The sequence below is a fragment of the Diceros bicornis genome, chromosome X, assembly GCF_020826845.1.
Source record: "Diceros bicornis minor isolate mBicDic1 chromosome X, mDicBic1.mat.cur, whole genome shotgun sequence".
Taxonomy (NCBI): Eukaryota; Metazoa; Chordata; class Mammalia; order Perissodactyla; family Rhinocerotidae; genus Diceros; species Diceros bicornis.
The window spans coordinates 98,529,629-98,556,244 of record NC_080781.1 but is presented as its reverse complement, the minus strand read 5'-3'; the positions used below and the strand labels follow the sequence as shown (position 1 = coordinate 98,556,244).

At 36.8% G+C, this 26,616-nt stretch overlaps 1 protein-coding gene across 2 annotated transcripts in view; it reads right to left on the bottom strand.

The window, feature by feature from the left end:
• Positions 1-26,616, bottom strand: part of IL1RAPL2 (interleukin 1 receptor accessory protein like 2) — a 1,036,774-nt gene that overhangs the window by 38,939 nt on the left and 971,219 nt on the right. For both annotated transcript variants that reach the window (XM_058536431.1, XM_058536432.1), the window contains one exon: positions 8,442-8,571. In XM_058536431.1, coding sequence (XP_058392414.1) covers positions 8,442-8,571 — 130 coding nt within the window. The remainder of the gene's footprint in view (positions 1-8,441; positions 8,572-26,616) is intronic.

Genomic DNA, 26,616 nt, shown 5'->3' with positions numbered 1-26,616 from the left:
TTTTAAAAATCCAGCATTAAATAGAGGAAAGAGATTTGATTCCCCCCAAAATAAAATAAAACGTCTAATTCCAATTTCCATTCATCACAAATGGTCCCTTAAACCAAATTGAGTCCTTCTTTGATGTCTAGCTATCTTGCACAGACTCTGGGTCATTATTCTGAGTGTGAGTAATCATTGTCCAGAAATGATGATTGAGAATATCAAGAATAGGAAGTATGTTAAAAAAAATAACCTCTTAATTAAATAAAATCTTTCTTTTAGTGTCATTTGCTTTCTTTTCTTGGCCTGTTAAAGCCTTATTAGTCAAATACCAGAATCAAACCTGTAGTCTGACAAAATCAGATTTATTGACTGAATGCATTGAGGATGGGGCACTCCAGAGGAACTGTGGATTGTTCCTTGATTGAAGGGAGGAAGAAAGCATCTATTGTAATGTTGAGTTTTCACTGAAAGACTCTGAGGAGAGTCTAGGGAAGCCCTGATAAGTTCTGGATAGGTTGGAATTTTTAAGGCAGGATCAAGAGAAGAGGGGATTGATTAGGGGTTGGGTACTGTCACGAGGTGAGGGTGGCTTAGCAATTGGGTATTCCCAGTAATATATGAAAATAGCAAAGCAGGTCTGGGGCATCACTAGTAAGAAAGCAGTAGTCACTCAGTGGAGGTGGGGGTCGTTACAGCCTTTTACAACCGCTGCATGACCTTCGGAGAAACAGTGTTTTCTGTTAACTTTGCAGCTGGCTTTATCTGTCTGTCCTCCCAGCCTGATTAATAGCAGGGCTGCTTATTCTCAGTCCAAACTAATTTTCACTCTTTCAGTCCCGGGCAGATTTTGACTCTTTACAGCCAAAATTGGAGCACAACAAAACATTCTGGGCAATTGAGGATTCTTGCTAGTTGTGTTTTGACAAATTCAATCTAGCTCCACTGAAACTGTGAACCATCTGCCCAAGAACAGCTCTTCCTCAGTCTCTAAACCTCAGTTTTTTTATCTGTAAAATAAACTGAAACTATTTATCTTAGATGATTATCCCTGAAAATCTAATGTAATTTAGGATGCCAAAAGGTTTTTGCAATCTACAGTGTAGTATAAAAACATGAAGAGGAATTATTATTATTATTATTTTCTTGTCTAGAGCACCTTACAATACAAAATGCCATATTTGAGACTGGGCATCTAGAGTCTACTCAGTAAATGAGGAGAGATAACAAATATGTCTTAGGTAGGCTTTAAATATTTTATGCATAGGTCAAGGCTAAGACCAACCATGGAATTGGAACTGTAAATAGTAGAGTCATCAATCCTCTAAAAATCATCCTTTAGATAAATGGCAATTAAGGCTGCCCCTAGGTAAAACTATGCTGCTTATGAAGTTTACTTTTCCATTGACGCCTCCTCATGACTTACAAAATCTACATTCACATATAGGTATGATGAGATTTGAAATTGATTTAAATCAAAAGCAAAGTGATTGATCAGTGTCCCTTCTTCCAGTGGGATAAGCTGAGAGTGGGAGAAAAGAAGAGATGTGTGTGTGTGTGTGTGTGTGTGTGTGTATGTATGAAAGTGTGTGTGTGTGTTTTGTTTCGTTTTGTTTTTAGCTCAATTTTGGGAAGACCAGTGCAGGTGGGGTGCTTCAAGGCACTAAAAAAGTGTGGTAGGAAGTTGCCAAAACAGAGCCCATCATTTTGCATTGAGCTGCCTGGGACTTCAGTAGTCTCCTCTATACTTTAGGGATAACCTGTATAGTCACCGTTCCATTTTGTTTTTAAATGGTGAGTCATTAATAGGTTATTTTGAGTCTTTAATATAGACTTATCTCATTACACGAATAAAATCTTTTCATACCTGTATCACTTTCCCTCCCTTATTAAGAGTATTTCACTTATTCAAGAAGATTATGTTAAGGTAAAGGGATTGAAACAGAAGGCCCGAGAAAGTGGTGGAAGAAGGAGTGAAAAAACCAAAACTAAAAACAAAGCCCATATTCAACTTGTAGCCTTTCAGGAATTGAAAGTAAATGAAATAATTTGCATTTTAAGAAGCTTGTCTGGAAAACCTTAAGATAAATTCAATGTGTTTTTCAGGCCAAGAATTATAAAAGATTTGGTAAACTGTTTTATGGTATTGCCTAAGGAAAAAAAAGAAACATTAGATATTGATAGGGAGATTTGTAGAGTGGGATTTATAATTGAAAATTTCTCTCCATTGGGGTAAAGCAATTGCATTGAAATTCATGCAGTCTCCTTCAACAATCAGATGCAATTCACAATCATGCAGGCAAGCTTAAAGACTATTATTTCTTGTTTAATAGGACGAGTTCAATTTCTTTGGCATTTTTTATTAGCACTGTGGAATATATCCCTCATTAGCAAATTCTTTTTTTTATTTTATTATTTATTTATTTTTTTAATTTTTGTTTATTGCAGTAACATTGGTTTATGACATTGTAAAAATTTCAGGTGTACATCATTGTACTTCTATTTCTGCATACATTACATCATGTTCACCACCAAAATACTAATTACAACCCATCACCACACACATGTGCTGAATTATCCCTTTCACCCTCCTTCCTCCCCGCTTCCCCTCTGGTAACCACCAATCCAATCTCTGTCCCTATGTGTTTGTTTATTGTTGTTATTATCTACTACTTAATGAAGGAAATCATATGGTATTTGACCTTCTCCCTCTGACTTATTTCACTTTGCATAATACCCTCAATGTCCACAGGCAGTACGCTCTTCGACATCGGTCTTAGCAACATCTTTTCAAACACCACGTCTGACCGGGCAAGAGAAACAATAGAAAAAATAAACAAATGGGACTACATCAAACTAAAAAGCTTCTGCACAGCAAAGGAAACCATCAACAAAACGAAAAGACAACCTAACAATTGAGAGAAGATATATTTTTTTTTTTAGTTCTCAAGTCTCTGGTAAGATTAACCAAAATTAAGTTCTGTAAAGGTGTAGAACTGGGTTGGCCTTCCTAGAATGCTCACACCCAAAGACTACTCCTTTTCATGAAGTCTCTTATCCCTCTTGGCAAGCCATTCCCATTAACCTTTAACAAAGAGACAGAAATTAGTAAGTCCTCTCCTAATGATGGTTTCCACTGGGTCTCCTCCAAATAATTGACTTCTCTGTATAGACATGGTAGAGCTTATAGAAAGCAGCTTGTTGTAATGACTTTAAAATGATAAATAAAAAAACCAAATTTGCCCAATTGTAGCTTATGCTACTGTACACAGCAAATTCCCTTAACATCCCTACAAATGACATCTCCTGGGGTCAGTGGAAAGGCTGTGATGCAGTTGTATAGGATAGGCTGGCAGTTGTAAATGGATACTACATTTGGGTTCAGATTTCCTTAGAGCTAAGTCTCTTAGTAACATCAGAGACTTGGGAGGGCCATGCCAATTTTTGCCTAAAGGGAGATATAGGGGAATCTGTATGCCCAGAGTGGAGTCTGGTGCTTTGGAAAAACGCTGCAAGTCAGGAGATGCAAGGAACCATGGTGGTCAAAGTAACCCAGAGACCAAACAAATGAGAACTCCAAAACCCTGGTCAGGATTTGATCAAATATGCTAGAGAACTGCTAAATACAGAGGTTGCACTTACTGTAATCTGAGTGACATAATTTCATCAAGTTTTTGGTAAATAGCCAAGCTTTTTCCCTAGGTTGATTTTTCTTCAATGTCCTCTATTTCTCTGGGACACTACTAAGAGACAAAAAGTTGCAACACATATTTCTAGGATCAAGCTGCTGACCAGGAAATGGAGAACCTAGGCAGCATAGCCAGTCCTCCTTCTAGATCCAGTGCCTCCGTGGCAGCTTCTCCACAAATCAACTACTTGAGAACAATTTATTTACATCCTCATTTCTTAGATCTACTGGGCAGTGCACTTCTGACATGCGTGCACAACACAAGAGCTATGATTCAATTAAAATATGAAGCAAATACAATACCCTAAGGGAGAGCCATGAATCCAGAAGGAAATTTTGTTTCCAGAAATGCTTTTGAGAGGAATCCTCTACTTAACATTTTCAGTGTTCTGCTGTCAGAACTGTTCCCTTTGGAGAAAATGTGTAGGCTATGAAAGAATGCAGATATTCTCTTGGTTGAAGTAACGGTATGATTAGCAATTTTTTTCGATGAAACTACTGGATTTGTTCCAATCTGCCATGCTGTGTAAATATCTTGTATGCTTTGTTTCAAGGACATTGGTTTTGGAGGCTAGAAGACAGAATCTAGTAATTAACTCCCGTGTTAGCATAAATGGCCATAGCCTGAAGGAATTCTCACACCCACACAAGCTCCCAAATAGATCACAGATCACACAATTAACATTACAAGATGGCCGACTGCGTGTTGATTTTGGCCAGGAATTCCTGCTTCTTCATTTGCACTCCTTTGAAGGTGTCTCTAGTTAGCTAGTAGGATTTTGTGAAGTTTTCAAAACAAATTCCATGTTACTTTCCTCCACTGCAAATATAGGTATGTACCCTTTTCTACTGGGAGGAATGGGGAGGGTGGAGAAAGAGCATGTAACAAAATCAAATAAACAATGGCGTTTTGCAAGTCCCAAAAGTTGACTTCCTATAGCACTTACTATTTGGTTGATTCATTTGGCACCAAATACAGTGGCTTGGACTGGATTGAACTGTTTCACATGTATATGCTCTGTCTCTCACCACTCTAATCATTTGCTGCTGAAAGAGCAGCAGTGCCTAACTTTTCTTTTGTAAAATGGTATAACCACTTTGGAATATAGTTTGGCAGATTCTTAAAAAGTTAAATAATCCTGGACAAGAAAAAAGGACAGTAGGTAAAACTAAGGAAACTCAAATAAAGTACGGACTTTAGTTAATAATAATGTACCAATTTTGGTTCATTAATTGTAACAAATGTACTGTAGTAACTAAGATGTTACTAACAAGGAAAACTAGATATGGGGTATATAGGAACTCTCTATACTATCTGCCATGGACTGAATGTTTATCTTGCCCCCCACCAACTCATATGTTGAAATTCCAATCCCTAATATGATGGTAATAGGAGATGGGGCTTTTGGGAGGTGATTAGGTCATGAGAAAGGAGCCCTGATGAATGGGATTAGTGCCCCTTAAAGAGACTCCAGCGAGCTCTATTGCCTCTTCCGCCATGTGAGAGTACAGTGACAAGATGGCTATCTATGAACCAGGAAGTGGGCCCTCATCAGACACTGAATCTGCCTGTGTTTTGATCTTGGGACTTCCCAGTCTCCAGAACCATGAGAAATAAACATGTGTTGTTTAAGCCACCCAGTCTATGGAATTTTTGTTATAGCAGCCTGAGCAGACTAAGATACTATCTTCACAATATTTCTGTAAATCTAAAATTATTCTAAAAAATAAAGTTTGTTTAAAAAAAAGAGCTAAAATAAAGAACTAAAAAAGTTAAATATATATGTACTATATTATTCAACCACTCCATGTCTAGGTATTTACCCCCAAAAAAAGGAAATATATGTACATAAAAGATGTGTACATGAATGTTCATAGCAGCTTTATCTGTAATAGCCCCCAAACTGGAAACAACCCAAATGTCCATCAACAAGTGAATGGATAAACAAACCAAACTATTTGTATCCATATAATGGAATACTACTTAGCAATGAAAAAGAGTAAACTATTGATACATATAACAAGATGGATGAATCTCAAAATAATTGTAAGTGAAATAGTCCAGACAAAAAAAGAGTACATAGTACAGTATTCCATTTATATATAACTCTAGAAAATGCAAACTGATTTACAGTGACAGAAAGATCAGTATTGTTGTGAAAAAAGGGCAGAAGGAAGGGATTACAAAGGGGTACCAGGAACCTTGTGGGTGACTGATACGTTCACTGTCTTGATTATGGTGATGATTTCATAGGTGTATACTTATATCAATCAGCTCTTACAGATTGCACACTTTAAATTGTGTGCTGTTTACTGTATGTCAATTATACCCACGAAAATCTGTTTATTTAAAATAATCCAGTTAGTCATGTGAGGAAAAAGGGAGATAATTATATTAGGCTCATATAACTACTACCCTTGATCATGAAACATAGCTCTGAGCTTTTTGGTAGTGGAAATTTTGCTACTATATAACATTGTACTATATAACATTGCCCTTTGGGGACCAGTTTCTTTCTCTGAAAAATGAAGAGTGACTCAAAGTTTTTTGCAGGCAGATACATTGAGAATAATTCTAAACATGTGTCTTCTAAAATAATTTAAAAGAAATTCTGTTGCATTAATTTCATAAACCTTAACTTGAAATTGGCTAATAAAATGTTAATAATTCGGAATCCTCAAGTTTAAATGGGAATTAACAGTTAAGAATTATTTGTAAGTAATATATTGATTATTTTTTCTGAACATCTGTTCTGTGCCAGGCAATCTGTTCAAAGGTTTTATTTAAAGAGCTTTATTGAGATGTAATTTATATACTACACTATTCATCCATTTAAAATGTACAATTCACTGTTTTTTAGTATATTCACAGGGATGTGCAACCATCACCACTGTAAATTTTGTAACATTTTTATCACCTCAAAAAGAAGACTCAGACTGCTTAACGGGTACAGGGTTTCCTTTTGAGGTGATGAACATTTTCTGGAACTAGATAGTGGTGGTGGTTGCACAACTTTGTGAATGTACTAAATGTCACTGAATTGTATACTTTAAAATAGTGCATTTTATGTTATATTGTATCCACCATACAAAAAACACACACACGCACACCCCCATACTCTTTAGGTATTTACCCTATCTCTCCATCTCCCCAGCCCTAACCAATCACTAGTCTACTTTCTGTCTCTATAGATTTGCCTATTCTAGACATTTCATATAAATGAAATCATATAATATGTGGTCTTTGATCACTGACTTCTTTCACTGAGAATATTTTCAAGGTTCATCCACATTGTAGTGTGTATTAGTACTTCATTCCTTTTCACAGCTGAATAAAATTCCATTGTATGAACATATCACATTTTTTTCATCCATTCATCAGTTGATAGACATTTAGGTTGTTTCCACCTTTTGTCTATTCTGAACAATGCTGCTATGAACATTTGTGTACAAGTTTTTGTGTGGATGTATGTTTTGATTTCTCTTTCTTGGTTACATACCTAGGAGAGGAATTGCTGAGTTAACCATTTGAGGAACTGCCAGACTGTTATTCAAAGTGGTTGCACCATTTTACACTCCCACCAATAGTGTATGAGGGTTCCAATTTTTCCACATCCTCACCAACACTTGTTATAATCTGACTTTTAGATTATAGCCATCCTAATGTGTATGAAATGTTATCACTGGATTTTGATTTTGATGTTCCTGATGAATAATGATGTCAGGCACCTTTTCATATACTTTTTTCCTAGAAATGTGATCATATAGTCAATATTTTGCGTGGGCTCTCAGGGGGTTCATGGACTCTCCAAGTTATGAACCCCTACAGTGGAGTTATTGGATGAACATACAAAGAGAAACTGTCACGGTAGTTATTATAAATTATATTTAATCTTAGTAAATAATATAGGGTATACTTGCTTCTTTTACACTGCTATATATTCAATAAGAAAAGTGAAAGAATACTTTTTAACATTAGTGGCACTGAAATATTGAGTTGGTTTCTACTACGTGATTCTTAGTGGGGGCAAAGGGGAAAGAGTCCCAATTCCCATCGGAATGAGAAGTGTACATCGTATATTACCATCTCTGAAATCAAAGGGCAACCCCACAGACTGAGTGAAGTAGGAAAAATTACCAACCCCTTTATTAGTACAAATAAGATCGTACTAAATAGGATTAGAAAACTAATAGAATAGATGTCTATACACCAGGGAGGTATCTGTGTAACAGGAGAGTAAAAAGAGGTCTAGGGCTGCTAACTTGAAAGTTATTTTCTGGATGAGCAGTGGGTACTGGGAAAAATAAACACTATTCAACAACAATAAACAGTTATTTTGGTGAGTACTAGCTCACCACTGCCGCCACAACTTTACACCTACAACATATGAAACATGTCTGTTCCCAGGGACTAGATGATCATTTTCCCAGTGGTCTGAGGAGTCACCTACAAAGTTTGGATCTTTGCTGTGACTGGATGGAGTAACAGCGGCCTAAACTTTGGAAACTCAAAGGAATGTCCTTAGGCAGCTTTGAGGGGGTCATTACACCCCATGGTATATTCTTAGAACCTGAGGAAATTTCCTTATATTGGAAGCTTACACATTTGCATTTCTTAAGGCAGCTAGCCTCACTCTCTCCACCACATCAGCTTTTAGAAAATGGAGTGATTTGGAGTTGCAATTAAAGTCCCAGGCAGAAGCTCATCTAGGATGTTCCATTGCTTAACTACAAAGACAGCAAAGAAAAATAAGCAATTCAAGTTCTGTACCTTATTTCACCTTCTCTAATGTGACCTGCCAGTTCTTCAATAAACTTCTCCCCTTTCATCCAGTAGATCATTGGTCCGGACTCTCCACTAAATCCAAAAAATGCTTTGCAAGGGATGTTCAGAGGCTTACCTGAGAATGACAGAGAAAAAGAAATGAGCACATGGCTCCTAGTTATCACTGGGAGACAGAAAAGGACCATTTAACATCCAAATGAAAACTTAGAGGTGACCCATTTTCAACTATTCTTCCAATCATCTTATCACTGTACATGAGAAACTTTTTAAATAGTTACAAGGGTTACTGGGAAATTTTAAAATTCAAGATATTATCAAAAATGAGAAAGTAAAGAGAGTTACTCAGTTTTTAGAACTGCTTATTTTTACTGGTTCCCTCCTAGGAACTAATCTGAAAGAATAAAATGAAAAGAACCCTCTCTTATTTTTCTTTTTTGAGAGTGTTAATTACTGCTTAGTTGGACTTGCTTTTGAAGTTAATATTAATCAAAAGTATAACAATTTTCGATTGGTGGGAAAACATATAATAGACTATCCACTATTATGAAGATTGCATGGGGAAATTTTGTTTATTCTGATGATTGTCTAGTCTAAGAAAAATTGGATAATACAAATCAAAGCAAGAATTTTTTAATTACAAAAATATCTATAAAAAGTACATGCAGGGAAAACTCAGTCTAACCATATCTTGTATATTATTTGTGTCACCTACAATACTTAAATAATTCTAGGAAATACCACACTGCTTTTTATTTTGCATTTTTGTGATTATAGCTAAAGACTTTGTTTTAATTGTAAATTTATCATTAAATATATAAGCAATTTTTTTTTGCTGGCATTGATTTTATTTTCTTCTGGCAAAGTAGATCAGTAAGGGAAGAATGGTATAGAGAGCACAATCTTGATAATTCTGACAAAGAAATCTCCCAATTCATAAATTATATTATGACATATAATTTTCTCTATAACACGCAATTTTTACCCTGATTGGAGCACTAGATAAAGCAATTTCAAAAATATTTGTCTTTGTAGAGTACATGGTGGACTTGTTCCCATGATCACTCTGAGCCATGGACAAATTCTCCATACTATTCTTAAATTGATCCAAAACTTCCATGTTCTAAGAACCATTACTTTCTGGGACCCTTTGATATAATCACCATAACTAGCAGATGGCTTTCTTTGATGACCATTTTCACAAAGAAACAGTTTTCATGGGAGTTAGGGTCTACATTAAGACAAAGCAGAAATTAAGAAAACCTTATAGACAAGTGAATGCAGGGTGATAGGCTAGGCTTAACCACAATAAGTGACTAGTTGCCAAATATTGGTCTTTGAATAGTGTAAATTTATCTCAGCAAAATGACATGCCGTGGACCTTTGAGATTATTCTATTACTGTCAAAACCTTTAATATCAATAGTCTCTCATATATTTCTCATGCAAATCTGAAACAAGGTTATTCATTCTTGCTTTGAACGTGTGCTCTGTGATATAAGCTTGTGTAAAAATGAAAGATGGCCTTGTATAGTGGAAACTGCACTGGACTAAGTGTTAGCAGACTTGGATCCTAGTTTCAGATCTATCATGAAAAAGCAGACTACCTGGCCCTGGGAAGATTACCTAACCTTTTATAAACTGATTTTTCATATATGTAATGAGAATGTTAATAATACTTGGGAAGCTCAGATAAGACAATGTCTACAAAAGAGCTTGGTGAACTCAAATGTCCCATCCAAATTTAGCATAGTGGTATTTCTCCTTCTAAAGCTTGGTCTTTCAAGAAGTAAAATTTGAGGCACAATCTGATGTGGACAATAAGATAGATAAATGTTCATTTTGACCCTGCCAATCTCATGTCTTTCTTTTATTTATGAGCTCCTATGGGTTAATATCTTCTCTTATCAATGCTCTATAAATATTTCCTGGATTCTAGAGTAAGTGTGATTCATCCACGCTGGCCCCGTGTTCTCTAAACCTGAACACAGGGTCTTTTCTTTGCCTTACTACTCTTCATTCCCATTAAATTGAAGGTAATAAGGAATGTCAAACCAGTTGGCAGAAAATCCAGAGACTGTCATAAACATTATTATAAGGAATCCCAGTTGCTAGAACTACCAGTATATACATTTATACACATAAATTCTGGTTGTCATTTCTTTGGGCTATGTTGAAAGAATATACCAAATAAAATAACGTTTAGTGATTCCTAGCATGTGAGTGCTCAGGCCTGGTTTGATTTTAATGGAAGAAGACAATTATAGCAATGTGTAAAAAGGGGCCTCCTTGAAGTGGTCTATCAAAAATGACAGTGTCTGCTCCTTCCTTGGCACTACACAATGGGTCCTAACTATTGCAGCAATTTCTCCTGGGAATGTTTTTACTCTCCCATCAGACAGGTTATTGTTAAATAAACTCAAGAGACAGATATTTCAGCAGTCTAGTTTCTACAAATGCTGAACAAATATCCTGAAACCTTTTGTCAACAGCCAAAACAGGAAAACCATCCAACCATCGTATGTGATACTCTGAGGAGAGTCCCAAAACGATCAGCTCTTGTGTCAGATATTGAGAATCAACCAGAGTGTGGGCAACTCTTCTTCCAAAAGGCATGGGGGGGGGATCTCTGCATTGATTGGGCAAATAACCTGAAACAGAATCTCTCCAGGCATTTCTAAAATCTGGCTTATGTGCATGTGTAAACTCCAATCTACCATTTGCATCTGTTTGCTACTGTATTGTTTTGCCTCTGGACATTTTCAAAGTCATTCCTATGGTATTGTATACTCTACTAGTAGAGGTGACCAACTCACATTGTATCTAAAGGGGAGAGTACAGTAGGTTGAAGAGTATCAAAATAAAAGAACTTTGTGAGTTTCTCAGTGTTTTGTGCTATTCACAGGTAATGGCTTTAGACATGACTCTCTTTTAGGTTCAATCTGTATTACTAATAATTTCCCTATCACTTTCTTAAGTCTAGACAGTCAACAAAACTTATATGTCCATACAAAGACTTGTACATGAATGTTTACAGCAGCTTTATTTGTAATAGCCAAAAACTAGGAACAGTCCAAATGTCCATCAACAGGTGAAGGGATAAACTTTTTTACCTCCATACAACAAAATACTAATCAAGTATGAAAAGGAATGAAGTACTGATACATGCCACAACACAACGTTTTTCGAGATTTCAAAACGATCAAACAGTGAAATAAGCCAGACAAAAGAGTACATGCTTTGTGATTCTACTTATATAAAAATCTAGAAAGTTAAACTAGTCTACAGTTTCTTTAAAAACTGCACATACATCTGCCATGTGATCCAGATATTCCCTATGAAAGCTTATGTCCATAAAAGACTTGTATAAAAATATTCATATCAGCTTAAATTTTTTTAATTGAGGTATAATTCACATATTACATTAGTTTCAGGTGTACAACATAATGATTCAATATTTGTATATATTGCAAAATGATCACCATAATGTCTAGTTAACATCTGTCACCATACATAGTTATAATTTTTTTCTTTTGACGAGGACTTTTAAGATCTACTGTTTTAGTAACTCAAAATGCAATACAGTATTATTAACTATTCTCACCATGCTATACATTATATCCCTATGACTTATTTATTTTATAACTGGAAGTTTGCACCTTTTTAACTCCTTCATCCATTTCACCCACCTCCCACACCCCACCTCTGGCAACCACCAATCTGTTCTCTATATCTATGAGCTTGTTTTTCTTTTCTTTCTTAGATTCTGCATCTAGGTAAGCTCATATAGTATTTGTCTTTCTCTATATGATTTATTTCACTTAGCATAATGCCCTCAAGGTCCATCCATGTTGTCACAAATGGCAAGATTTCATTATTTTTTACAGCTGAATAATATTCCACTGTGTATATATGTGTGTGTGTGTGTGTATATATATATATATATATATATATATATATATATATGTACGTATACACCACATTTTCTTTATCCATTCATCCATCAATGAACACTTAGGCTGTTTCCATATCTTGGTTATTGTAAATAACATTGCAACGAACATGGGGGTGCAGATACCTTTTTGAGTTAGTATTTTCATTTTTCCCGGATACTACCCCAAAATGGAATTGCTGGATCATATGATAGTTCTATTTTTATTTTCTTGAGGAACCTCCATACTGTTTTCCATAGTGGCTGCACCAGTTTACATTCCCACCAACCATGCACAAGTGTTGCCTTTTCTATGCATCCTCACTAACACTTGTTATTTCTTGTCTTTTTGATAATAGCCCTTCTAACAGCTGTGAGGTGATATTTCATTATGGTTTTGATTTGCATTTCTCTGGTGATGGGTGATGCTGAGCATCTTTTCATGTACCTATAGGCCATCTGTATGTGTTGGAAAAATGTCTCTTCAGATCCTCTACCCATTTCTTAATTGGATTTTTTTTTGCAATTGAGTTGTATGACTTCTTTATATATTTTGCCTATTAACCCCTTATCAGAGACATGATTTGCAAAAATTTTCTCCCATTCCATAGGTTGCATTTTCCTTTTGTTGATGGTTTCCTTTGCTGTGCAGAAGATTTTTAGTTTGATGTAGTCTCACTTGTTTATTTTTGCTTTTGTTGCCCTTGGCTTTGGAGTCAGATCGAAAAATTCATCACCAAGACTGATATCAAGGAGCTTACTGACTACATTTTCTTCTAGGAGTTTTATGGTTTCAGATCTTACATTCAAGTATTTAATTCATTTTGAGTTAATTTTTGTCTGTGGTGTAAGATAGTGGTCTAATTTCATTGTTTTGCATGTGGCTGTCCAGTTTCCCCAATAACATTTACTGAAGAGACTGTCCTTTCCCCATTGTATATTCTTGGCTCCTTTATCATAAATTAATTAACTACATATGTGTGGATTTATTTCTGGGTTGTCTATTCTGTTCCATTGGTCTATGAGTCTGTTTTTATGCCCATCTCATACTGTTTGGATGACTATGGCTTTGTAAAATAGTTTGATATCAGGGAGAATGATGCCTCCAGCTTTGTTCTTTCTCAAGATTTCTTAGGCTGTTCAGAGTCTTTTGTGCTTCCATACAAATTTTAGAATTGTTTGCTATACTTCTGTGAAAAACACCATTGGAATTGTGATAGGGATTGCACTGAATTTGTAGATTGCTTTGGGTAGTATGGACATTTTAACAATATTCTTCTAATCAATAAGCATGGAATATCTTTCCTTTTATGTGTGTCTCCTTCCATTTTTTCATCAATGCCTTATAGTGTTCAGTGTACATCTCTTTCACCTCTTTGGTTAAATTTATTCCAAGGTATTCTATTCTTTTTGATGCAATTGCAAATGGGATTATTTTCTTAATTTCTCTTTCTGATAGTTTGTTATTAGAGTGTAGAAACACCACAGATTTCTGTATATTGATTTTGTATCCTGCAACTTTACTGAATTCATTTATTGGTTCTAAGAGTTTTTTTGGTGGAGTTTTTAGGGTTTTCTATATATGGTATCATGTCTTCTGCAAATAGTGACAGTTTTACTTCTTCTTTTCCAATTTGGATGCCTATTATTTCTTTTTCTTGCTTAATTGCTCTGGCTAGGATTTCCAATACTATGTTGAATAAACGTGGCAAAGTTGGCATCCTTGTCCTATTCCTGATCTTTAAAAAAAGCTTTCACCTTTCCCCATTGAGTGTAATGTTATCTGTGGACTTGTCATATAAGACCTTTATGATGTTGAGGTATGTTTCATCTACACCCATTTTGTTGTTTTTATCATAAATGGAAGTTGAATTTTCTCGATTGCATTTTCTGCACCTATTGAGATGATCATATGATTTTTATCCTTTATTTTCTTAATGTGGTGTATCACGTTGATTGATTTGTGAATGTTAAACCATACTTTCATTCCTGGAATAAATCACACTTCATCATGGTGTATGATCATTCTAATGTCTTGTTTAATTCAATTTGTTAATGTTTTGTTGAGCATTTTTGCATGTATGTTCATCAGGGATATTGGCCTGTAATTTTCTTTTCTTGCGATGTCTTTGTCTGGTTTCAGTATCAGGTTAATGCTGGCCTCATAAAATAAGTTTGGAAGTCTTCCTTCCTCTTCTAATTTTTAGATGAGTTTGAGAAGAACTGTTATTAATTCTTCTTTGAATGTTCGGTGAATTTTGGAGCTGTCTGGATCTGGACATTTGTTTGTAGGGATGTCTTTGATTACTGATTCAATCTCCTTACTAGCAATCTGTCTATTTAGATTTTTTATTTCTTCATGATTCTGTCTTGAAAGGTTGTGTGTTTCTAGGAATTTATCCATTTCTTCTATGTTGTCCAATTTGTTGGCATAAAATGGTTCATAATAGTCTCTTAAGATCCTTTGTATTTCTGTGGTATCTCTTGTAATGTCTCCTGTTCCAATTCTTGTTTTATTTATTAAAGCCCTCTCTGTTTTTTTCTTGGTGAGTCTAGCCAAATGTTTGTCGATTTTGTTTATCTTTTCAAAGAATCAGCTCTTAATTTCATTGATCTTTTCTGCTGTCATTTTAGTCTCCATTTCATTTATTTCAGCTCTGATCTTTGTTATTTTCTTCCCTCTACTAACTTTGGGCTTCATCTGTTATTCTTTTTCTCAGTTCATTGAGGTGTAAAGTTAGCTTGCTTATTTGAGATTTTTCTTGTTTCTTGAGGTAGGCTTTTATTGCTATGGATGTCCCTCTTAGAACTGCTTTTGCTGCATCCCATAAATTTTGGTATGTTGTATGTTCATTTTCATTTGTCTCAAGGTTTTTTTTGATTTCTCTTTTGATTTCTTCATTGACCCATTGGTCGTTCAGCACCATGCCATTTAATCTCCACGTAATTGTGTGTTTTCCAGTTCTCTTCTTGCAATTGATTTCTAGTTTCATACTATTGTGGTCAGAAAAGATGGTAGATATGATTTCAATCTTCTTAAGTTTATTAAGACTTGTTTTTTTTGCCTCACATATGATCTGTTCTGGAGAATGTTCCATGTGCATTTGAGAAGAATGTGTATTCTGATGCTTTTGGATGGAATGTTCTCTCGATAATTTTTAAGTCCATCTGGTCTAATGTGTCATTTAAAGCTAATGTTTCTTATTGATTTTCTGTCTGAATGATCTATCCATTGATGTAAGTGGGGTATTAAAGTCCCCTACTATTATTGTATTGCTGTCTATTTCTCCTTTTAGATCTGTTAATATTTACTTTATATATTTAGGTGTTCCTATGTTGGGTGTGTAAATATTTACAAATGATCTACCCTCTTATTGGATTCACCTCTTTATTATTGTGTAATGCCCTTCTTTGTTTCTTATTACAGTCTGTTTTTTTTTTTTTTTTGCTGAAGAAGATTCACCCTGAGCTAATATCTGTTGCGATCTTCCTCTTTTTGCTTGAGGAAGATTCGCCCTCAGTTAACATCCATGGCAGTCTTCCTCTATTTTGTATGTGAGTCACTGCCACAGCATGGCCAGTGAGTGGTGTAGGTCTGTGCCAAGGAACCGAAATGGAGCAAGCCAAACTTAACCACTAGGCCATGGGGCTGGCCCACAGTCCTTGTTTTGAAGGCTATTTTGTCTGATATAAGTATAGCTACACCAGCTTTTTTTTTGGTCTCCATTTGCATAGAACATCTTTTTCCATCTCTTCACTTTCAGTCTGTGTGAGTCCTTACATCTGAAGTGAGTCTGTTGTAGAAAGCATAAAGATGAGTCTTATTTTTTATCCAACTAGCCACTTTATGTCTTTTGATTAGAGACTTTAGTCCTTTTACATGTAATGTAATTATTGATAGGTATGTACTTGTTGCCATTCTGTTAATTGTTTTCTGGTTGTTTTGTAGTTACTCTTCTGTTTCCTCTCTCTTTCTCTTTCTCTTGCTCTCTTCCTTTGTGGTATGATGACTTTCTTTAGTTGTATTCTTGGATTAATTTCTCATTTTTTGTGTATCTACTACAGGTTTTTGCTTTCTGTTTACTACGAGCTTACATATAACAACTTTTATATTTATAACATTCTATTTTAAGTTGATAACAACTTAAGTATGAATGCATTCTAAAGCTCTACATTTTTGCTCCTCCCCTCCAATATTTTATCTTTTTGATGTCTCATTCTATATCTTTTTATGCTGTATATCCTTTAACTAATTATTGTAGTTATAGATACTTTTACTACTTTTGTCTTTTAACTTTCATGCTAACTTTATAAGTGATCAATCCACTGCCTTTACTACATATTTACCTTTACCAGTATGATTTATACTTTCATATGCTTTCTTATTACTAATTAGTTCTCTTTCTTTTCAGCTTAAGAAAGTCCATTTAACATTTCTTGTAAGGCCAGTTTAGTGGTGATGAACTCCTTTAGATTTTGCTTTTCTGGAAAATTCTTTATCTCTCCTTCAGTTCTGAATGATAACTTTGGCAGGTAGAATATTCTTGGGTGGAACGTTTTTTTCTTTCAGCACTTTAAATATATTGTGCCACTCCCTTCTGGCCTGCAAAGTTTCTGCTGAGAAATCTGCTGATATTCTTATGAGTGTTCCCTAGTACGTAACAAGTTCTTTTTCTTTTGCTGCTTTTACGATTCTCTTCTTGTTTTTAAATTTGACATGTTATTTATAATGTGTCTTGGTGTGGTTCTCTTTGGATTCCTGTTATTTGGAGCACACTGGGCTTCCTGGATCTGGACGTCTGTTTCCTTCCCCAGGTTAGGGAAGTTTTCAGCCATAATTTTTTCAAATAAGATTTCTGTCCCTTTCTCTCTCTCTTCTCCTTCTGGGACCCCTATAATGTGAATGTTAGTCCCCTTGATGTTTTCCCATACGTCCTTTAAGCTATCTTCACTTTGTTTCATTCCTTTTTCTATTTGCTGCTCTGATTGGGTGAGTTCCATTGCCCTGTCTTCAAATTCACTGATTCTTTCTTCTGCAGCATCTAGTCTGTTTTTGAACCCCTCTAGTGTATTTTTCAGTTTAGTTATTGTATTCTTAGGCTCTGTGATTTCTATTTGGTACTTTCTTATATTTTCTATCTCTTTGTTGAATTTCTCACTGTGTTCACCCATTTGTCGCCCAAGTTCACTGAGCATCTATATGACCATTACTTTAAACTCTTTATCAGGTAAATTACTTATCTCTGTTTCATTAAGTTTCTTTCTGAGGTTTTCATCTTATTCTTTTGTTTAGAACATATTCCTTTGTTTGCTCATTCTGTTTGACTCTCTGTGTTGGTTTCTCTGCATTAGACAAAACACCCACCTCTCTCAGTCTTAAAGGAGCAGCCTTGTGTAGGAGATGAACCTTATCATTCAACCTCACCCTCTCTCTTGGTTGTCTCTCAAATTTTTGTGATTGTCCAAGCAGCCTATTTTATTTTTAAAAGCTCCCAGTAGTTAAGAGTGTGCCAAGACCTGTCAGTGTCCCAAAGGGAAGTAGCACAGTCAGCACCTAGATTCAGGCTGATTGGAAGTCAGACCTCAAGTGGCAGCTTTTAAAGTATGCAAATATATACAGTCTTGTGGGGCTGCAAGCATAAGCCTTGCTGATCACCAGAGCCAGGCTATTTGGAGGTGTACCCTGGGCAACAGTTGCAAAAATTGAGGCTCCAGACAAGTGTTTAAGTTCCTTTCTGGGAGACTCCAGTGTGCTGGACTGAGGCAGAGGGAGAGCACAAAGATGGTATCCCATGGCCTACATTCCCCGAGAGCACCTCCATAGGCCTCTAGATGTGTGCCAAACCTGAAGCTTGCCCCTCAGGCCAAAGCTTCAGGACAAGCAAATAGGCCTCTTTCACAGAAAGACTGTGTTTTAGTCTGCCATTTGTGCAGTGCCCTTGGGGTGGTAGTCTGCCAAGAACTGTTTCTCCCATTGTTACAGTCCCATAGGACCCATGAACACAAGCCCCCCTGGCCTCCAGAGCCAAGCAGTCAAGGGGCATCCCCTGGGCAGTAGCCAAAAAAACCCAGGCACCAGATGTAAAAACCAGGGCACCAGCCATATGTAAAAGCTCTCCTTTGGGAGATACTGGTGCTATGGAGCATGGCAGAGGTGGAGCATGGCAGAGGTAGAGCACAAAAATGGCACCTGAAGAGAAAACAACAACAAAAAAAGATGGTGCTCACTGGCTTCACCAAGGCAGAAGGAGAGTGTGAAAATGGAACCCACCATCCTCCATCCCCAGAGAATATCTCACAGGCCCCTGCACCTCTGTCTGGTGCTTTAAAATTAGCAAATTAATCTCTTCCACAGAAAGCCTGGGTGCTTTTCAAATAGCTGCTGCTTCATTGGGCCCTGGGGTGAGTGAGTCCATGTATGAGCCCTTTTAGAGGCATTTCTGTTTGCTACAGCCCTTTGGATCTTGGGAACATGAGCTCCATTGGTTTTAAAAGCCAGATATTTTGGGCACTCATCTCTCAGTGCAGGTCTTAAAAGTTAGCGTGCCGAATGTGGGGTACAAAGCCTTCACTCTTCAGGGAAAAGCTCCCAGTTTGTGAGTTGCCTCCCAATTGTGGATTGCTGCACCAGGGGCAGGGTTTATTGTGAGACTATGTCTCAGCCTCTCTATCCACTTCAATGTGGTCTTTTTATTGTTTGTCCAAAGTGAAGGAATTTCTCAGCTAGTTTTCAGAGAAAAATTTTCCATATGTATCTGTGGATTTGGTATATCCATGGGAGAAGGTGAGTTCAGGATCTTCTTACGTCACCATCTTGAACCACCACCCCATATCAGCTTTATTTGTAATAGCTCAAAGCAACTCAAATTTCTATCAATATGTGGATGGTTATTGATACATGCTACAACATGAATAAACCTCAAATCCATTATGCTGAGTGAAAGAAGCCAGACCAAAAAGACTGCACATTGTATGATTCCACTTATATGAAATTTTTAGAAAATGTATGGCTATAGAAACATTAAGTAGATCAGTAGGTACTTATGGCTGGGGTCAGGGATTGGCTGAAAACTTGGAGGAAGAAACTCTTGGGGAATGATGGAAGTGTTTTAAAGATGCATCTTGTGATGATGGCTGCACAAATGTATAAATTTACTAAAAGCCATCAAATGGTACACTTAAATGGGTAAATTGTATGATATATAAATTACAGCTCAATAAAGCTGTTAAAAGTAAAAAAAAAAAAAAATCCCTGTCCTCAAGAAGTTTACATCTGAGAAGGGACAGAGGAAGAAAATACACAAAATAAATTAAATACAGTCGTGCATAATTTAACAATGGGGATACATTCTGAGAAACGTCGTTAGTTGATTTCATCCTTGTGCGAACATCACAGAGTGAACTTACTCAAACTTAGATAGTATAGCCTACTACACACCTTGGCTATACGGTATAACCTATTGCTCCTAGGCTACAAACCTGTACAGCATGTTACTGTACTAAATATTGTAGGAAATTGTAACACAATGGTATTTGTGTATCTAAACATACAAAAGGTACACCAATAATATGGTATAAAAGAAATAAAATGGCACACTTGTATAGGGAACTTACCATGAATGGAGTTTGCAGGACTGGAAGTTTCTCTGCTTGAGTCAGTGAGTGAGTGATGAGTGCATCTGAGCGCCTAGGACATTTCTGTACAGTACTGTAGATTTTGTAAGTGCTAAATTTATAAACAAATATTTTTCTTTCTTCAATAATAAATTAACCTTAGTTTACTGTAACTTTTTTACTTTGTAAATTTTTTAATTTTTTAAAACTTTTTCACTCTTTTGTAATAACACTTAGCTTAAAACACAACCACATTGTACAGCTGTACAAAAATATTTCCTTTCTTTATATTCTTATTCTATTAGCTTTTTTCTATTTTTAAAATTTTTTACTTTTTAAACTTTTTTGTTAAAAATTAAAACATAAACACACACATTATCCTAGGCCTACACAGGGTGAGGGTCATCAACATCACTGTCTTTCACTTCCACATCTTGTCCCACTGGAAGGTCTTCAGGGTAATAGCACGCATGGAGCTGTCATCTCCTAGGATAACAATGCCTTCTTTGGAATACTTCATGAAGGACCTGCCTGAGGCTCTTGTTGAGGAGGTGTCACTCTTTTCAGAAATATGTCCATGATGGTTTGCTTGATCTGTTTCTTTTTTTATCATAGATTTGCTTGTAAGCAGATAATGCGCCATGAGTATTCTTTTCCATTAATGAAAATCTTTCAGTGTTGGGGTCCATGTTTTCAAATATTTTGAGAAGCTTTGTTGAAGTCTACAAAAGCTTCTGCTAAATCTTTCACTGTGAATTTTCTTGGGGGTTCTCTTCTTTTTCTTCTCCTGCAGTTTCCTTTTCTCTTGCCTCTTCTTCAGTTATGCGTTCCTGTTCCAGCTCCAACAACTCCTTATTAGTCAACTCCTCAGGAACCACCTCTAGGAGCTCCTGAATGTCATCCTCATCCACACACGGTTAAAGATGCTTCTCATCTCAACCGCAGCCTTGTTGATTTTTGCAACCTCTTCATCCTTGGCAAATCCTTTTAAATCATGGACGAACCTCTTCTTCCAGATGCCACTCATACACTCCTTGGTGACAGCAGCCCAAGCCCAAGCAAGGATGTTGATGCAGTCATAGGTGTCGTAATCCTTCCAGAATTGCATCAGTGTCTTCTCAAGGTCTTCTTCAGTTGCAGCAATAGCCTGGGCAAAGGTCCTCCTCAGCTAGTAGGCCTTAAAAGCTGTTATAACTCCTTGATCCATTGGTTGGATCAAAGAAGTGGTGTTTGGAAGGAGAAACACCACTTTGATATGGGATGAAGATCACCAATAAAAGAAGCATGTCCGGGAGCATTATCAACAATAAGCAAAATTTTGAGAGGTATGTTATTCTGCAAACAGTACTTCTCCCTTTTGCTGGTGTAGCAATTCAGGAGGGCATCTTGGAAGAGGAGCTGGGTCATCCATGACTTCTTATTGCTCCTGTAGTACGCTGGCAGTGTGTGCTTGTTGATATGCTTGAAGGCCCTGGGGTTCTCACTGTGCCAGATCACAAAGAGTTTCAATTTGTAGCCTGCAACATTGCCCCGAAGCAAGATTGTTACCCTGTCCTTAAAAGCTTTGAAACCTGGCATTGATTCGGCCTCCTTATGAATGAAAGTCCTTTCAGGCATCCATTTCCAGAATAGGGAGGTTTCATCCAGATTGAATATTTGCTTCGGCAAGTAATTTTTTTCCATAATCAGCTTATCTAGAATTTCTAGAAATTCTTCAGCTGCCTTCCATCAGCACTCGCATATTCACCACTCACTTTCACATTATGGAATGAATAATGATTCTTGAATCGTTTAAACCACTGAGAGCTACCAATAAATTTAACATTGTAGTCTAGTCCAGCCTTTTCTTTCAACATCACAAACAAACTTTTAGCTTTGGCCATGATAGTCATGGGGCTGAGAGGGATAGACTTCTGTGTCTGGTCTTCAATCCAGGTCATTAGAAGTTTCTCCATGTCTGATTTAGGCCCTTCTCAAATTTTTGATAGTCTCATTGCCTTCAATAAAACAGATCCATTAACAGCTTCCGTCACATTGCTCTTGTTCTTCAGGATCGTAGCTATAGTGGAATGGGACATGCCTGACTCGCGAGAAATAACCATCACTGATTTTCCACCTTCATAGTCCTTAATCACTTTTAATTTTGATTCCAGGTCAATCACTCGACATGGCCTCTTACTGGCAAAATTAGCAGTGGATTTTGTGTGCTTAGGGGCCATGATGAACAAAACAAGAGAAATTGATGCAATCAAGAGATGTGGTAAACATGAGATGTACAAGGCTGCTGCTGGCGTAACACAGCATACTGTTTTACAGTAAACTCTTTTTTTTTTTTTTTTGCTGGGGAAGATTCGCTCTGAGCTAACATCTGCTGCAATCTTCCTCTTTTTGTACGTGAGCTGCCACCACAGCATGGCAACTGACAGATGAGTGGTGTAGGTCCACACCCAGGAATTGAACCCGGGCCACCGAAGTGGAGCCCACCAAACCTAACCACTAGGCCACCAGGCTGGCTCAACAGTAAACTTTTTTTTTTTGTAAGCAGAAAGAGTACACTCTAAAATAACAATAAAAAGTATAGTTTAGTAAATACATAAACTAGTAACATAGTCTTTTATTATCATTAGCAAGTATTATGTACTGTATGTAATTGTATGTGCTATACTGTTATACTACTGGCAGCACAGCAGGTTTGTTTACACCAGCATCACCACAAACACGTGAGTAATGCATTGCACTGTGACATTATGATGGCTACAATATCACTAGATAATAGGAATTTTTCAGCTCCAATATAATCTTGTGGGACCACGTTTGTGTATGCGCCCTGTCCTGAAACATCATTATGTGGCGCATGAGTGTACAATGTAAGTTGTATATAGGTTCTAAGAGATCTCAATCTTTGTGTTTTCAAAGGTAAACTCATCACCCTTATCACTGAATGGTCTATGCGTAAGTCAGTCTCTGGCTAGCTCAAATAGATTATGTTTCACATTTGAAATCCATACAATTGCTCTGAGACAACTTTACAAGAACCAGAGACTGAATTATCTAATGTGAGAGAATTGCAGGTAAGTGCAGAAAGATAAAATCTATTTAATTTTGGCTACATATCTTAATCGCCCCCTGTCCTGGGACTTTCTAAGAATTTTTCAAGGACAAAAATCTGACTTTCAATTTTTTTATCTAGCTCTGCCCTGCCCCCATTCCTTGATGGGCTATGGATTTTATAAAGGCCACAGATAACCATCAATGCTCTATTCTTGTCACACGATTCTTTGCTTTTCTCTTTAAACAATTTTCAACAAACCTCTTTTAATGTCTCTTTTAAATTGTCCTATTATCTCTATTTCTTGGGATCCAATTTTTTCCATTTGTGTCAGTGGAAACATACTCATGGTGGTTAATTTTTCTTGTGAGGTTTGTAATTTTATTACTGTGTTTTTATCTACTGCAGGGATTGTTTTCTGTGGGAGTCCTGGGTGCTGAGGGCTGTGAAGGCATTCCCTCAGAGTGGTTCCAAGTTTGCCTCTGCCAAGGCCTTACAAGTTTCACTGGTTTGGAACCAGTTTTTCTGTTAATTTCTTAGCTTGGGGGTTTGTACCACATGTGGGTTGTGTGAATTCAGAGTCCACACCCATGCTTGGTACAGGTTTAGAGTTTTGATTTCTCTTGAGTGTCTCTTTTCATTCATGGCCATGGACCTGGACAGAAGGTGAATTTCCTGGCTGCTTTCCTGGACCAATGAGCAGAATTTTCTAGTCCCTATTTCATAGTTGCAGGCTTCTCAGACTGTTTAAGCTTTTAGATTTTTGCTAGAATTTCAATTCTAGCTCTACACTGTACACAGATCTGTGGCTCTATGGTCTGACCCTGAGCTCAATCCCTTAGACTCTTAAGGTCCATATCTGGTTCTGATATCTGCGGGAGGCATTTAGCTTCAGTTTATGCTCCCTTCTCTGGGTTTGAGTTCCCTTTTCATTCCTAAAGCCTGGGAATTTCCCTTACTTGCTTTCAAGCTGGGCTAAGCATGTACAATCTTTGTTTTATTTTGACCAGCATTTCTTTGTGTTTGGACCAAGAGATAAGCCTTTACCATATCAATTCAGTCTATCATATTAACTAGGTATCTAAAATTCCACCACAGAAATCTGTAAGTTGTATATCTTAAGCCTGAATGATCAAGTTAACTTTATTTTCATTCAAGGAGTTAAACATAGAATTTTTATTCCTGTTACTGCCAGTATAAATTGAGGTTCCCCTTTCTTCCTTGGGCTCACACTTAGATTTGACCTTTACAAGATGAGATGAAAAAAGGAGTGGATAGTTGTGATGCCAACGTAAAAGCCATTCACATTCCTGCTGTGCTTTATGCACTAAAGTTTGTAGCTTCAACTTTCAAGAGGTTTATTCCTTCAGAAGAGAATCTGTAATAAAGGCACACACCTTTTGTTTATTTGTACATGAGGTGCTGAGAGTGTCCTGAGCCACATGCTCCAGTCTAGTATGTCAATGTTAGAACACATAAGACATAGGGACATGTCACTTTCAGTTGTGAGATGTGTTTTAAGAAGTTTGTACTAATAATGCACTGAAGTTTGTAAATTAGTTCCCCAAAATTTACAGCAGAGCTGAGGTTATCATTATATTAATATCATTCTTACTCATATGCATTCCAGTATGCTTTTTCTTGAGTGAGAGATAAAGGATGAATCATAACTTGCATATGGGGAATGCCCATTAAGAGTGTGTCTTATAGTGAACGTCATCTGTCCAATGTGTTGAGAGGGAAAAAGTTCAGAACCACTGATCCAGGGATGTGGTTTGCCTGAGTTGAAGAGAAACATATATAGTCTCCCATTTTGAAAATGTACATGTATAAAACAAAATAGCTCAGGTGTGGTTTAATCACAAGATAGCTCTTCATTGCTCACACTGGCCTCTCCTATTAGTCATCCAATATGTTAAGTAACCATCTCCAGCCAAAACTATACCGGTGAAAACATGACGGTCCTTGATTTCTCTCAGATTACAGTCTCAAATTGAATGGATCATTGAGATTTAGAAACAGGCTCAGATAGAAATCAACTGACTTTCCTGAGGTAAAATAATGATCCAGATTTAATGCTGAAAAAATAATTCATTTTCTAATATGTTAGTATAGTGTTTAATCTATTAGAGACACTGTTGCCTTCTCATTGCTATATATCTGGAAAAGAAAGCAGCCTTGACATTCCAGAGTGACCTTGTGCAGTTTTTTTCACCTTCTTTCTAAAGAATAACCCTCTCTCCATCATTTTCTAAATTAAATGATATAGGCACTGAAGTGAATTATAAATTATAGTTGAGAGCAAGCTATTATGAAGCTAAAGGCAAGAAGAAAGAATGTATTTCTTCCAGTAAGATCCAAAGGGAGATGAAAAGTTGATGAGGCAGGGCCATGGGTTAGTTGTCCCAGATGGTGGGAAATGCAGCAAAGTAGGTTTTTCTACACAGAAAAGAGTAAGACTTTGTGACAGAAGAAAATGGATACCAAAGCTAATTGATCAGGGAAGGAAGAAGATTGGAAAAAATCCTTGAGTACCCTTAGACTAATTATTTGGAAATGGTTAAAAATGTGTGTGTGTGTGCGCATGTGTATGTGTGCGAGAGAGAGAGAGAGAGAAACACTCAGATTTTCTACTGTTACTTGTTTTACAATGCAAGTAAAGCCAGAAAGTTTTTTAGGGATGGTTGGGGACATCCCAATATTTGGGCTTGTCTATGCTAGAGACAAGTAACACAGCAGCAGGCCTCAAAGATGAGACAGAACATGTTTTCATGGTTAAAAATTTAAGCAATGGGGTTGCTTGGTCTATAACTGGCTCATAGGGATAATTGATGCAAAGTCCACTGGAGAATGAATTATTTAGAGTTACAGGACTTACCAAGCTGTCTCGTTAAGTAGCCTGAATCCCAATACAAGGTTCTGTTACTGAATTTCATCAAGGGTGAATAAGCAGAACTCCCATTATAACTGCATATCATGCCTATAAACCTCACTTACTTCCTCTTCTTTCATCTCCTTAGAACAGGGATTGGTTGGCCAGTGTCTGAAGACACTAGTTTTATCAGTCATGTTTCCCATTCAAGGGCACCAGCTGAAGGCAAGGCAGAAACATGTCATGGAAAGAGTACTGGGGTCAGGACACTGAAACTATAGCCCCGGCCCTTCCAGTAAGTACCTGAGGCTATTTGGGAGAACAAGTGTGTCAAAAAAAAATCACAGCAACTTAGTGGAAGGGCTGGGACTATAATTTCAGTGTCCTGACCCCAGTACTCTTTCCATGACATGTTTCTGCCTTGCCTTCAGCTGGTGCCCTTGAATGGGAAACATAACTGATAAAACTAGTACCTTCAGACACTGGCCACTATAACTAACAAGACAAGAAATAACAAGTGTTGGAGAGGACGCGGAGAGAAGGGAACCCTCATACATTGCTGGTGAGAATGCAAATTGGTGCATCCACTATGGAAAACAGTATAGAGATTCCTCAAAAAATTAAGAACAGAATTACCATATGATCCAGCTATTTCACTTCTGGGTATTTATCCAAAGAAAATGAAAATACGAATTCAA